At 41.1% G+C, this 14,081-nt stretch overlaps 1 protein-coding gene across 2 annotated transcripts in view; it reads left to right on the forward strand.

Moving 5' to 3' along the window:
- Positions 1 to 412: 412 nt before the first annotated feature.
- The window catches only part of Snx7 (sorting nexin 7), an 81,788-nt gene continuing 68,119 nt past the window's right edge, over positions 413 to 14,081 (forward strand). Inside the window, exon 1 of one of the 2 annotated variants that reach the window (XM_040751970.1) lies at positions 413 to 617. In XM_040751970.1, the coding sequence (XP_040607904.1) occupies positions 456 to 617 (162 nt within the window). In that variant the 5' untranslated portion in view covers positions 413 to 455. The remainder of the gene's footprint in view (positions 618 to 14,081) is intronic. The other variant, XM_040751971.1, reaches the window with a different exon arrangement.

The following is a 14,081-nucleotide window of genomic DNA, read 5'->3' on the forward strand; positions in this document are numbered from 1 at the left end:
TTTAATTTTTGCATTCGTCTTTATAAGGAAGAAACCGGAAAGAAAAAAAAACTCAACCCAGGAATAAAAGCACTTTTAGGCACTGGAAATAAAGCTGGGTCAACTGGTCATGCATCCAGATCCTGCCACTTCACTCACAAATCTGGTAGCCCTTAGCTGTGTCAGAGCGAGAATGCCACCTCTTGTCCTCAGAGTTTCCTCTGCCCACTCTGGAGACGGTTCCTAGCTTCAGGACTTCAAGCTTGGCCGCAATCTGGGGCCAGGTCCGGGACGCGCAAACCCCTCTGCCTGCCCGCCCTGGCTCTGCGCCGCGATCTCCCGCAGTTCCGCGTCTGCGCACGGCCGAGGGGCAGGAGCTGGGCCGGCCGGGGAGGTACAGGGCGCCGCGGGAGCCAATGGGCGCGCAGGGGGGAGCCGGGCTGGCTGCGGCGGCCGGTGGGGCTCGCACTGCCGGGATGGACGGCGAGCGCCTGGCGTCGGGTTCCTCGGAGCTGGCGGTCGGTGAGAGCCCGCGGGGCGGCGCCCCGATCCCGGATGGCAGCGGTTCCTGCAGCCTGCTGCAGGCCGACGTGCTGGATCTGGACGAGGACGAGGACGACTTGGAGGTGTTCAGTAAGGTGAGGGCAGGGGCCGTAGCCGCGGACGCGGCAGGGGCGGCGCGTCCAGGGAAAGTTCCAGGGTGACTCAACTCCCCGACGGATTTGGAGCTGGAGACGGTACACCCAGCCCGAACCAGCCGCTCCCTCCTCCGCACTTTGACCTTCCCCTCTAGAGGCAGGGCCAAGGCTTATGGAGTGTTAACAGTTCTGATATTTTTGCCCCTTACTCTTTCCATTTTCCCTTCCTTGACAGGGACATCCCATATCATGCATGGGCGGGTAGCATGAAAGGAAAGGGCTCCTCCTCCTCCAGGCTTCTCTCCTGAAGTCTTGGAAACAGATTGCTTTACTGCAGGGAAGTGATTTGAGTTTACTGTTATGTGTGAATGGGAGCATTGTGTCCCACCCTAGGAGGGTCTGGAAACCTGTGACCACTGGGTGTAGAAATCTTTTCATGAGAACACCTGGCCTCCACTCCTGGCGGAACTGAAGAAGTTTTTTTTTTTTTGGGGGGGGAGCAATTAACTAGGCTCCTAACCCCATTTGTAGCCTGCATATTCCTTCCCAATTGCTTGGAAATCTAGCCTCAGAGGCACTCCCTGGCTAGAGTTGTACTTGGACAGAATGGACTTTTGGACATTAGTGGTTGAATTGGGTGCCTGTGGCCTGAAACTTGAACTTTCTGAAAGTTTGAAACAGAAATACCCTTCTTGTGGCCCAATCCAGCGTCACAGCAGTTTCTCAAAGGGGCCACTAACAGAAGCCTGGAGCTCAATGGGAGCATGGGAGCATGTTATCAATGACTGAGGCGGCTGTGATGTTAAAACGGCACACCTACATAACTGTCAAACAGAAGTTACCAAGTAACCAGCGCACTTGGACTCCAGCACTGAACTCACAAACTTCATGTTGAACTCCTTAGAGCCTATGGGGTTCACCCGGTTGCATTCTCTGTTGACTTTGTATCACAGTTCCGTGTGCTTAGCTTTCCTATTTATTTAAATTCTAAAATTGGAATTGTTTGAAGCTTAGTTTCAATACTGCTTTAAAATTTTATTTTATTTTTACTTGTGTGTGTGTGTGTGTGTATGTGTATGTGTGTGTGTGTGTGTGTGTGTGTGTGTGTGTGTGTGTGTGTGTGTGTGGTATGCAGGTGCTTGTCAGACCACCGCCTTCATTCTGCCCTCTCCTTATTCCATGTGGGCTCTGGAGCATTGAACCTAGGTCACCAGGCCCTGCAGCAAGCAACTCTGTGTACTGAGCCATCCAATGGCCCAATACTGCATTCCCACCCCATTATACACATACTTTGTTCAGATCAGTGTGGAACTTCCAGAATTGAGGGAGAGGTGCTGAGATTGGATTGGAGGTTGTATATCAAAATCATCTGGAATTGCTAAAAACTCTTCAGGTAGCCTCTTCCCCTAGATTCTGTACCCTAAGCCTTCCCAGGGAATGCCTGTCTCAGTGAGTCCCTGTGGTCTGAGATGGAGGAGCTGTTTATTTGCTTGGGTCTATGGGAATGCTGGGATTGATGGAGTTATAGGTGGTGTAGGCGAGAAGAAAATGACAGGTTGCAGCCAGAAGCCGTGTGAATGGGCATTCCTACTAAATTGCCTAAAGTACTATCAGAGTAAGGGATTCCATTCATCTGCTGGAATTTCTTTTTAAATGTTATTACTGGGAGTCTTACTCTCCTCATTATGCTGTCCTTGTGACTTTGTATTCTGTCAAAAAAGATGGGTGAGCCGTAATTGTATGTTTCAGGTCTGTACACCTGCACCAATCCTACTTGCTGCTACATAACTTCATGTACTTGCTGCCTAGAGAAAGTTAAGAATTATGCACTTAGAAGATGAAAAGTAAGTGTGTAATACTGGTTAAAGTCTAAAGAAAGTACCATCCTGAAAAAACATTTAGTTGCTTCCATGCTAATTCCAAGGGGTTAAAACTTTCAACCATTAACCACAATTAGACAAGCAAAATTATGAAAGTCTCCATTGGCCTCATTCTCTCCAACATTCCTCTTCAGCCTCTCTTTGGAGCTCTGTTACTGTCCTGTCTACTCCGGAATGGGGTCTGCCCAGCACTTGTGAGAGCAACTTTTAGTGCCCTTCACTTTTTCAAGATTGGTAACGTTTCTCCTTAGACTGTGAATGTATAGCTGGTGTCCCTTTCAGAATCCACAAAGAGTAAGAACTCTGACGGGCTAAAACATTTTGTTCTAGAAAGACATGTTTTTCCTCCTCCTAGGAAAAGCATGCAATATCTGTTTCTTCCTATCATAGTCTTGAAGCCTAGATGGCAAGATAGGACAAACACTAAGTGGCAACATACACCAGGGGGAATGGAAAGAAAAACTAAGTGGGGACCATTGAGTTTTGAAAAATTTACCAAGGAGTAATTGATGCCATGTTTGAAAAAGAAACATTGGAAACACAGCAAACACAGCAGGTATTGATTTTTAAAAGTAACTGCAGGTGTTGGAAAAGAGATCAGAGAGCGTAACCAACAACACAAGGAAATAAAGTAAAAACTTTGCAAATGACTGCAATCATGTAAAAACGTCTTAGCACTTGGCTGAGAGCAATATTAGTGAAAAGAAAAGAGGCCAATTCTCTGCTTTCTCTTGTATACATAGACCTGGGTTATATGTGTGTGCTGTCTGTGTATTCATGTTTACATGTGCATGTGCACATGGGGGCCTGAGGTTGACATCAGGTGTCTTCCTTTTTCATTCTCCACCATGTACATTGAAGCGAGGTCACTCACTGAGCCCAGAGCTAGCAGCTGCACATTCAGCTTGCTTCAGTGAGTCCTTTTCTCTGTCTCTCATGTTGGAATTCACAGGCAGGCATTGCCAGCCCAACCCAGCTCTTTTGGTTCTGGTTTCAGAACTCTAGTACTCACATTGTGGAGCAAGCACTTTACTAGATGAGCCACCACGACAGCTCAAATTCTCTACTTTTAGAGGGAAAATTCACCATTGTTTTGAAAATTATAGTACACATGAACTACCCATATTTTTATTATACACTATCACATTTAGTTTTTTTAGAGGTGTAACTTGTACCTCCAAATACAATTAGGTAAATATATTCTTACAAAAATAATAGACTGGGACTGTAGAGATGTCTCAGTGGTTAAGAGCACTTGGTGCTCTTGCAGAGGACCTGAGGTCAGTTCCTAGCACCTATGTGGGGCAGCTCACAACCACCTGTAACTCCAGGGGATCCTGGTCTCCATGGGCACTTCCACACATACCCATGCACAGACACACATATGTTCCTATGAATTAAGAATAAAATAAGTCCTTAGAAATGGACCATAGAGAGTTTCTGAAAGCTAAGGGCCAGGGGTAGTCTTGTTTTTAATCTTTAGCAAGGTCATGGATTCTATCAGTTTGTGTTTTGTTTGTAAATGTCGGAAAGAAAGAGATGATTAGTGGAAGCCAATATGTCTTATATGAATATGGAAATGGTAAGATAATTTATGAAGTTTATATTGAGGTTTGAGTTTGAAGAAAAACACATTCTTATAGAAGAGGTTATTCGTGAAATATAATAGGTTACATATTAAGATAGTCAGCCTTTTCATTACTACTCTAGAATACCTAAGGCTAAATCACTTTATGAATAAAAAAATTTACTTGCCACAGGGAGCTAGAGGCTCGGGCATGATATGATAATCAGCTCAGTTGTAGAGAAGACCTCCTGTGAATGGCATCACATGGATGGAGTCCAGGGGAAGAAAGGAACTGTCATATTATCAGACAGGAAGTCAGAAGGACCTGGAGAGTCCCCAGTCTTATTTCATATTAAAGACCCTCTTGAAAGAATCAAGTCAGGGTCCCATCAGTTCTTCTTTAAACCCGAGGATCTCCCAGTCGATCCAACATTCTATGGGTTTCACGACCCCCAGTAAGCACACACTGACAAAAAGTTCCTCATACTGTTTTAAACCATAGCAGTGATAGGAGACATACTATAATTATCAGCAAATCTATCAAGTATTTGGAAGATATTCAAAATACATACATACCTATGAAAATCTATATATTTCATGTTTGTTTCCCCAATCTTTGTCTTGTGTTAGATGCTCTGTCAGTCATTACCCTGCTAAAACTCAGAATTTTTTAAAACGTTAAATGAGCTATTAATGCAGGAATTATTTATAGCACATGTAGTCCAGTGAAGCACATAAAATCTGATATTAGCAAAAAGCCATTAGCATTTTTCTGCTTGAAAGGGATGAGGTATAGAAACTGTTGAAGGCTGGAGTTGTGGGAAAAGGGCCAACGAAATTTACAAAGTGACACAGCTACTGCCACCAGGGTTGTAGCAAAGTAGGGAGACAACATGCAGCATGCCCTCCAAGTTCCCCTTTACCTTCCTTGGATAGTGTGTTCAAGTTTCCCCCAAGGAAGCTGCCAAGTAACATCATCATCGGGACGAGCCTTCTAACATACAGCTTATAGGTCAATGGAGCCTGAGGCTGAAAATGAAGGATGACTTGCTTGGACCATACATAGTACAACAGGTAGAGAGCAGCTTCAGATCACTTTGTGTCTCCCTTATCACATGCTTGTCTGTGATGCAACCTGCCATCATTATCAAGCAATGGGCTCTATGCCTCTCTCCAGGAATCTGGAGGTGGGGAGAGTGTGAGCATATTGACCATTAGCAAGTGGTGCTGCACTGGTTCCAAGGCCAGTTCAAAAAGGAACCACAGAGTCCTCTTTGTCCATTGAGGCACTTTCTGATTTTCAAATCCATCCTGTTAGAACCACACGATAAGGCCTCCAATTGATGAGGTTACAGTGAAGTCATTATAAGTGAAAATATACCCAAGGTATAATCTTAGTGGTTTGGACCAAAGACAGTCTCCATTGCTGTTATTTGAAATCCTGCCTCCACTGATTAGAAAATTAGAAAATTGTTTCTCTTTGGATGGCCATCTGATAGCAATGACTCAGATGAGGAGAAACAGTAAACATGAGGATTTAATAAATGTCTCTGCTCCTTTTTTCCTAAGGCTTGCTTCTGTGTTGTGGCTCAGAAAGATGAGAGCAGAGAGGAGGAAAGAGGGAGAGAGGGAGGGAGGGTGGGAGCCAGAGAATGAGTGACTACAGAGCCCATCTAAGACTGTTTATGTTCCATCCCCTGGAAATTCCACTTCGTGCAGTCACAGCTCTTCTATGTAAAGTGTTCTTGTATTTTCTTCTGTAAGTGAAGGATGGAAAGAAAAGGGTGAAATCCCCAGGTTCTCTGTTTTAGTTAGCATATGTGATCGTATATAATATTAAAGTAGGAAACTTCAGACTAAGTAGCAAGAGAACTTTTTACAGAACTGTTTTATGGGTAAGCATTTCTTATGGCTTTTGGTGCCTGGAAGACCAATACACACAAATGCCACACTACTGCATCTAAACAAATGCCACTTTTCCAAGGTCACAAGGAGTATTGACAATGTTATAACCTGAACCTGAGGCTGTGCCTCATCTGAGGATGTTCCATCCTCCTTCTTTGACAGTGCTGTGGGGGAGGCGTCGATAGACAGTCTCAAGATTGGCAAAGATGGGTGGGAGTCCAAAGTCCATGTGTTATAATTTCTGAAGTGAGAAGGATTACATAGTGCCAGCCTGAGTCTTGTCACTAAAAATGTTAGTGCAAGCCAGATGACTAATGGTCCCAGAGGAAAACAGGGTGTGACTGTTGAACTGTACGTTTCCACAAGTAAGAGGGGGTTATAATGGAATTTTAACATGCTAAACCAACTGGAAGGGCATTGGGAAAGAAAATCTTAAGTTGATGGTCCTTCCCAGTCCTTCAGTTTCATGCCCATGGTGAATAACATCCCTCTGTGCACTCATTCTCAACGTATCTCTTTCAAGCCTCTTTTTGGGAGATGAGGGGGGGGAGGAAGGATCTGTTTGGACTCACAGTTAAGGAAGGACACAGTTCATTAGGGTGGGAAGACATAATGGCGAGAGCATGAGGTGGTTGCTTTCATTGTGTCTGCCATCAGGAAGTGCAGACCAAACTGTTCTCTTTTCCATTTAATTTCCTGCTGTTTGTGTCATAGTTCCTGAGAAATCCAGGACACAATGCCCTGTATTTACTTTACATTTATGCACTACTCACTGATCATATCTGCCCATATATACACACACAAAATGATTTCCTTCAGTTTTATCCTTTCCCGTTTTTCATGTACACATGTTTTTGCATGTGTGTAAGTATGCACATGTGTGTATGTGAAGGCCCTAAGTTTATGCTGGGAACCATCCTTGATTGTTCTTCTGCCTTCTTACTTGAAATAGGGATTCTCGGTCAAACCCAGAGCTCACTGGTATGGCTATTCTTGCTGGCCAGTTTGCTTTGGGGATTACCTATCTCTGTTGGGATTACAGTTGGGCTTCCATAGTCACCCTGCCTTTATGCGGTGTGAATTCCAGTCATTCACTTAAAAAACACGTCCACTAAATCAATGAGCCATGCTGCAAGCCCATTTTTATCTTTCTGCCTTTGGAATTAGTGCTGCTTTGGGCTCTCACTGCCTCTTCTGAGTAGTTAGCTTCCTTGGCAGCCTCTAAGAATGGTGGATAGAGCCCTAGGGCGTTTATTACCCTCATCTTCTGCCTGTCTTTTATTGAGGGTGTTGACACACCTGGTGGGGGTGGTGAGCTTCTTGTCAAGGTTCTTGATGATCAGAGCTTGCATTAGCTTTTCACTTGTTTCTGTCCCTTTAACTTGGTGAACTTCAGATCAATTGCATATCTTAGGACCTGTTTAAAATGCAGCATCTTAGAACACATTCCAGAAAGGATGACTCAGAATCTTCTGGAACAGGATTCTTTAGTGGGGATCTAGGTCAGTTTGCTTGCCACTCATGAACTGACTCTAGTTTTTACTTCTGCATAATTATGATTGGAGCAATAAAAAGAAATCCTTCTTGCTATCAATGGTGCAGCTTAGAACTACCTCCAATTAGAGTTTCTCTTATTTCCATACATACAGTTCCTGTCTTTCTATTCTGTGTTTTCTCTGACTCTGTTGTGAATGTTTGAATATCAATAAATTTTGCCTTTTAAGTAGATAATTTTTCTTCTCTGTAAAACTTTTATTTCTTGCCTGTTTCCATTAAGCTGAGATTATTGACGGTAGGAGAGTAAGACAATTAAATACACAATATTTGGTATTTAGTACGCATTTGCAAATGATATGGGCCAATTATTAGCAATAATTTGCTAATGATCTGGTCTCCAGTAAAAGGCCATTTGCACTATATTGTTCTTTCCAATCCAGATACTAAACTAAGTGGAAGGAAAACAAATTAGTCTTAATCAGTGGTGAGTAATTATTGCCAGATGACAGAGAGCTGGGTTGAGCCTAGATCCTGGATAAAGTCCCCTCTTTGTATTGTATGAGAAGAGACAAATGCAAGGTGTATAAATGGTAGAAGAATCATCAACATACTCTCTGTTCTTGAGAAAGTAAGTCACAAACACCTGACTCAGAGGGCTTGGTTAGAAGGCTGAAAAGGAGTAAAATGGTAAGGGCTCTGTAGTTTGCAGAGCAAATCTAAAGGCTGGGAAAGCAGGTTGAGAAAAGGGCAGAGACCTTCACAGGGACGGGATAGCAGCTCCTTTAATGAGACACAAGTGTTTGTTTCTATCTTGTTGCTGCACAACCATGGAGAAGGTTATTACATATATTTTGGTAAGCTGTCATCAAAGTCTGAAAAGAATATCTTATTCTCTATAGTTTTCTGTTTTTATCCTTGAGAGACTTAGTGATGTCCCCTGGCATGTCTATGAAGTGACAGCCTATTGCAGTTTTCCAAGTGGCTAGAGTAATCATGAAAAAACTCAGCATTCATCTCTTTCATTTGTTTACTTGTACTCTGTACTTTCTGAAGAAGATGCACAAATAAGCATTAAACATTGACACAATTGCTTGAGATATGTATTTTAAGATTTCCCTATAAGTCGGAGAAGAATCATGTCATGAAAATAAGTTGGCCTGTTTTACACAGAATATTTGATTAGCTCTGGTAGTATATTTATTAACCATGATGAACAGCACATTGCTACCTGTAGTATAGATAAAAAGAAAAATAATATTAGCAGATACATAAAATCACTAGAAAACAGTGGGGTTAGAAAATTAAACTAGTAGTACTTAAAGTAAAATATTTTAATCAATTTATAATTTTAAGATTTTATTATTATTATTGGTGTGTGTGTGTGTGTGTGTGTGTGTGTGTGTATGCCCACTTGTGGTGTAGATGCCCTTGGTGACCAGAAGAGGGCATCAGATGCCATGGGCCGTTGTTAGCTGTGAATGTGAGTGCTGTGAACTGATTTTGGGTTCTCTGAATGAGCACACATGCTCTTAACTCTTGAGCCATCTCTCTAGCTCTTTTATTTTTAATGTTTACTTCATAAAGTGCTCATACTCGATGTGTTCCCTCTTTCCTTTCAAAGGCCAACTTTATTGAGGTATATTTTACATACACTAAGATTTACTCATTGTTGTGAGGGAGATAATTTCTTATGTCAATTAATTGAGTGGTACAGTCAATGTAAACTGTTTTAGTACATTTTCATGTCCCCAATAAAATCTATCATAACATGTAGCCAAATTCATCTACTAATTTACTGTACTTGTGTCTTCAGAGATTTATTTCCTCATATTATTACTTATTCATAGAACTATCCTCTATATGGAATTTTATATCTTCTTTTATATGTTCTTTTTTTGACACATTTTTGTTTTGTTTTGTTTGGGACAGGGTCATTCATACATCTCATGCTGCCACAGACTTTTAGTTCTCCTGTCTCTGCCTCCTGAGTGCTTAGATTTCAGGCCATGGCACCATGAATAATGTAATGTAATATTTTGGAAGTACATTTTTATTTACAATTTAAAATTGTTTATTTTTTATTTAAATTAGAAACAATCCTATTTTATATATCAATCCCAGTTTCCTCTCCCTCCCAGGCTCCCATACCCCCCTTTGACCCCCATTCCATTCCTCTTCTGCTCCATAGAGACGGTGAGGCCTTCAGGTGAGGCCTTCATGGGGGATCATCAAAGTCTGCCACATCATTTGGTGCAGGGCCTAGACCCTCCCCTTTGTGTCTAGGCTGAGAGAGAATGCCTCTATGGGGAATGGGCTCCCAATGTCCATTAGTACACTAGGGATAAATACTGTTCAACTACCAGAGGTTCCATAGACTTCCCAGGTCTGCTACTGATACCCACGTACAGGTGGTCTGTAGCAGTCCTATGCTGTTTTCTGAGCTGTCAGTCTGGAGTCCATGAGCTCCCCCTTGTTAAGGTCAGCTGTTTCTGTGGGTTTCCCCAGCCTGGTCTTGACCCCTTTTACTATCAATTTAAATTTTTGTTAGATTTTAATTTATTTTAGGTAAGGTCTCGTGTAGCACAACCTGACCTTCCTCCTCAGTGCTAGAATCCCAGACTTAGGCCATCATTCCAGGTCACATAGGTGTTTTTATTATAATGATATGAATGGTAGTGGTGTGTGTGTGTATGTGTGTTTTAAGTAGGAAAACAGCTTCATTATTTAAAATGAAATCTGAAAAACATGAAGTCTGTTTCCAATTAAAATGGAAACATTGCTATTTGGGATCAAAAAACATGTCAGATTCTTGGTTGGTGAGTCTTCAGAATGAAAAATGGAAACAAGGATCCCCAACTGTTCTTCTTGTAGAAAGACTGGGATAATCAAATGTGGATGTGTGTTTTAACTCTTCGAGCATTTTCTGTTTCACTAGGGTGTGCCATAACACAGCAATCTCAAGTCTCAGGGGGTTTCTGACCATAAACGTTTATTTCTTGCTTGTGACTCTGTCTTTCAAGGCTGAACTGTGGGACTCTGATAGGCTTTGAGGCTGCTTTGTTACTCCACTTCATTTTTAGTCCATGCTAAGGAAATGACTGATAACTGGGACATGCTGTTCTTGTGTCAGAAGGGAAAGATCAAGTACACTGATGGCAATGGGTGATGCTTCTGGAATCTTCTGTTCAGATTCATCCCACTGTCCAAAGCAATCTGTGGTCAAACCTCTTGGTTGGTCTTCCTCCCACACAAAGGCACTACAGTTTGCCTGGCAATTAACGAGTGGTATAGTCCTCACATAGGGATGAATCCTGCTACCTCTAACTTTGGTTCTGCAGAAAACCTTTAGGCAATTAATACACTGGGTCTTTCTGAAGAAAGAAAATCAGATTTGTAATAAAGTGTTAAGTATTTTTAAAAAGGAAAATTTCCCATTAGGTAATGCATCATGCATGTGTAATTGAGGTTAATTGTAACTGCATTGGTTTAAGATTGCATCCAGTTTAGTTAGTATCCATTCATAGTCCCAGTAAGACCACAATGAATACATAGCTACTCAGCAGGGTGCAGCTGTGTAACTGACTTCTTGCTTTTGGATTTCAAGGGTTCAGTTTATTCTGGAGTTCACCCCTCACTAACAAAGATGTGAATACCTGAAAGTCTAACTCTGTATATTTTCAACTGTTTTTATTGGTTATTCCTTCATGAAAACCCATTATCCACCCTTCCATCTCCAGTCTGCCCCTTTAGTGTTTTCCTTTTCTCCCCCTTGGGATTAATGATCTCTTTACTGTACTTCCCCTGCCTCGGTACTGTACACAATGACTTCACAGTGCCTCCTTAAAGCCTTCCTCCTCAAAGACAGATTTACAGCACTCTTCCTGCTCCTTCACCCCTTCCCCCAGCAAGGCTCCTGTTTCACTAAAACCTCACTTCATTGACACTTACTCCTGTTTCCGTTTGTTTTGTTTTCCAGTATGTATAGACAGGGTGTTACGAAGAATTTAAGGCATGCCTCACACTCCCTCAGATCTAAGTGCTGGGATTACAGTTGATTGCAACCATATCTAGTTTAAAAAGCGAAACCAAATCAACAAAGCTTATCTTTGCATCACAGGGAAATGGTCTTCTTCTTCTAGGGTTCATTTGTTAACTTCCTAACCACTCAATCAGCTATGATACAAATTTCATGCAAGTTGAAGTGTCCCCAGTCTTGGTCACTATTCTTTCTTCAGTCAGACACAGAATGGATACACAGCGAACATTTAGTAAATGAAATAAAACCATGATAGTAGTTTTTTTTGGTAGTGACAATGGTTATATCTTATTAGCTCTGTAAGTTTTAGTATTAACAATACAACAAAAAATTGGATGGCAGCTAAGTGACATTTACCTGTATCAGGTTGTTGAGAGGATTAAGTGAAATAAGACACGCTATGTGACTACTTACTTCCATATGGGATATAACTAAATTTTCCATGTAGTTGGAGGGGGCCCTATAGTGATAAAATTTAGGATGCAAAGTTCTTTTAATTTTAAATAAGTAGAACATATATTTCTCAGATATTATTGAGAAAGATACCAAAAGAAAATCTGTGAATGGTTCCTAAATGCTATACCGCATGCATAATTTCTTTTTTGTGCGTGAGTCATTATGTGTAATATATACCAGTTTACTTAGAATTACTAGGGAATGAAAATATTGAATGTTTCCTTTTGAGTTATCTATTGATTTCTTTAGTGTATATATAATCATTTAGTAAGTCTCCCCAGAAATGACCTATAGCGTGTGATGTCTTGGCCTTTTCCTTAGAAAATGTCTGTCAAGGCCACATCTTTGTTTGGAGGACTGTTTTTACTTTGTTATGTTAATAAGATCCATTTTATCCATGACTGTTAAGAGCACAGCCCATGGAATGTGCTAGAAACAGTTCTGCCTACACACCCGTTAGTGTACAATATTGTGCAGCATTTTGCCTGTAGAATCCATACTGTCATCCTCTTTAGAAGTTCTGGTTAGAGAATTTTTCCTGGCTTATTCTCTTTCCAGTTAGTCATCACTGAATTCACAATTGGAAAGTTGGCTGATGTTTCCCGCATGCATCCAATACCCCAGACTGGCTTTAAAAAATGTTGTTTCAGTAGGCCTGTTGTCATGTGCAGACTTACCGTTCCTGGTGCAAATAGCTTTGAAATGTTTGAGAGGTATGTGTTACTGAGGATTCCAATCATTAAAGAAACAGAACAAAAAAACAAACCCCTAATTTGTATTTGTAAATTCTACGAGAAAACTGCAAAGAAAACTAGTAGACTTTTTTTTTAACTAATCAAGACTGTATCTTTTTCATACTTAAATGCACTATATATATTTTTAATTTTTTAGGGTGAATTTCATGCTGAGGATGTAGTTAAGTGACTGATTACCTGCCTAGTATAAATAATGTCATTGGTTCAATCTCACCACTGCAAAAAAATTAAAAAATGAATATTCCATTGCATTTAAGATAAAGTTTACATATCCGGTAGCTAGAATATAAGCAAGGGTAGATACAGTTGGACTCATTTTGTAAGTAAGGTGTATTACAAAACAGACTCGTACATTCATTTATATATTGTCTGTAAACAATTTCACATTATAGTGGCCAAGCTGAAAAAATTTTAACAGAGAACAGACAGCCTCAGAATTCCCAAATATTTATATTTGGTCTGTCAGTGACAAACATAATGTATGTAACACTTTCAAACACACATTGCACTCTTCACATTTATTATTTATTTATTATTTTCTCCCCACTGCCCCTCCATGATTCCGGGTAAAATATGACTTTTCTGACAATTTTTACCTGAAAACTTGTAGGTCAAAAAAAGCCAAGTAACTTGACCAAATTCACAACTCTGATCTAAATTTGAATTGAGAATAATATCTCTGCCTGACTGTGGGGAGTTTTTTCTTTTAATGTAGTATGTCAAAATATATGTGGCTATGATATAATATCTGAGATTGACCAATTTGTAAAGAAAAAAAATCATGAATGTGGAGGCTATTCTGAGATCAGGAAGCCCTATCTATTCAGGGCATCTTGCTGCTTTAGTTCATGATGGAGATGGAAGACCAAGTTAGCGTGTGTCAGCAGAATGCAGGCAGCAAAACACTGAGTCCCTTCTAACAGCCCACTTTGCAGAGAACTAATGTAGGCTTGAGAGAACTATAGGAATCTATTGACAGAGCAGTGTATGGACGGGTGTGATGGGTCAGCAGATAAACTACTTTGCTGTTGGAGTCTGATGATGGAGTTCAATCCCCAGAGCCCACACTGGGCAGAGAGAACCAGCCTCTAAAAGTTGTTCCTTGACCTCCACACACAGGCTGCAGTGTGTGGCCACATGCCACAATAAGTATAACATTTTTAAATGGTAGAGATATTCATGGTCTTCCTACTGTGGGATCCCAGGTGATAGATGACCTTTCTAAAGGCCTGAAAATAAGAAATTAAACTCCAGAAAATCAGGATCTCATTGCCTTTCAATAACATCACACCGTTAATTAAATCTCTGCATGAGCCTGGATAGAGACAGAGCAGAGTGTAATTATATAGCATGTTTTCTTTTGTTTTC

Source organism: Mesocricetus auratus, unplaced genomic scaffold (assembly GCF_017639785.1).
Source record: "Mesocricetus auratus isolate SY011 unplaced genomic scaffold, BCM_Maur_2.0 Super-Scaffold_100009, whole genome shotgun sequence".
In the NCBI taxonomy this organism is placed as follows: Eukaryota; Metazoa; Chordata; class Mammalia; order Rodentia; family Cricetidae; genus Mesocricetus; species Mesocricetus auratus.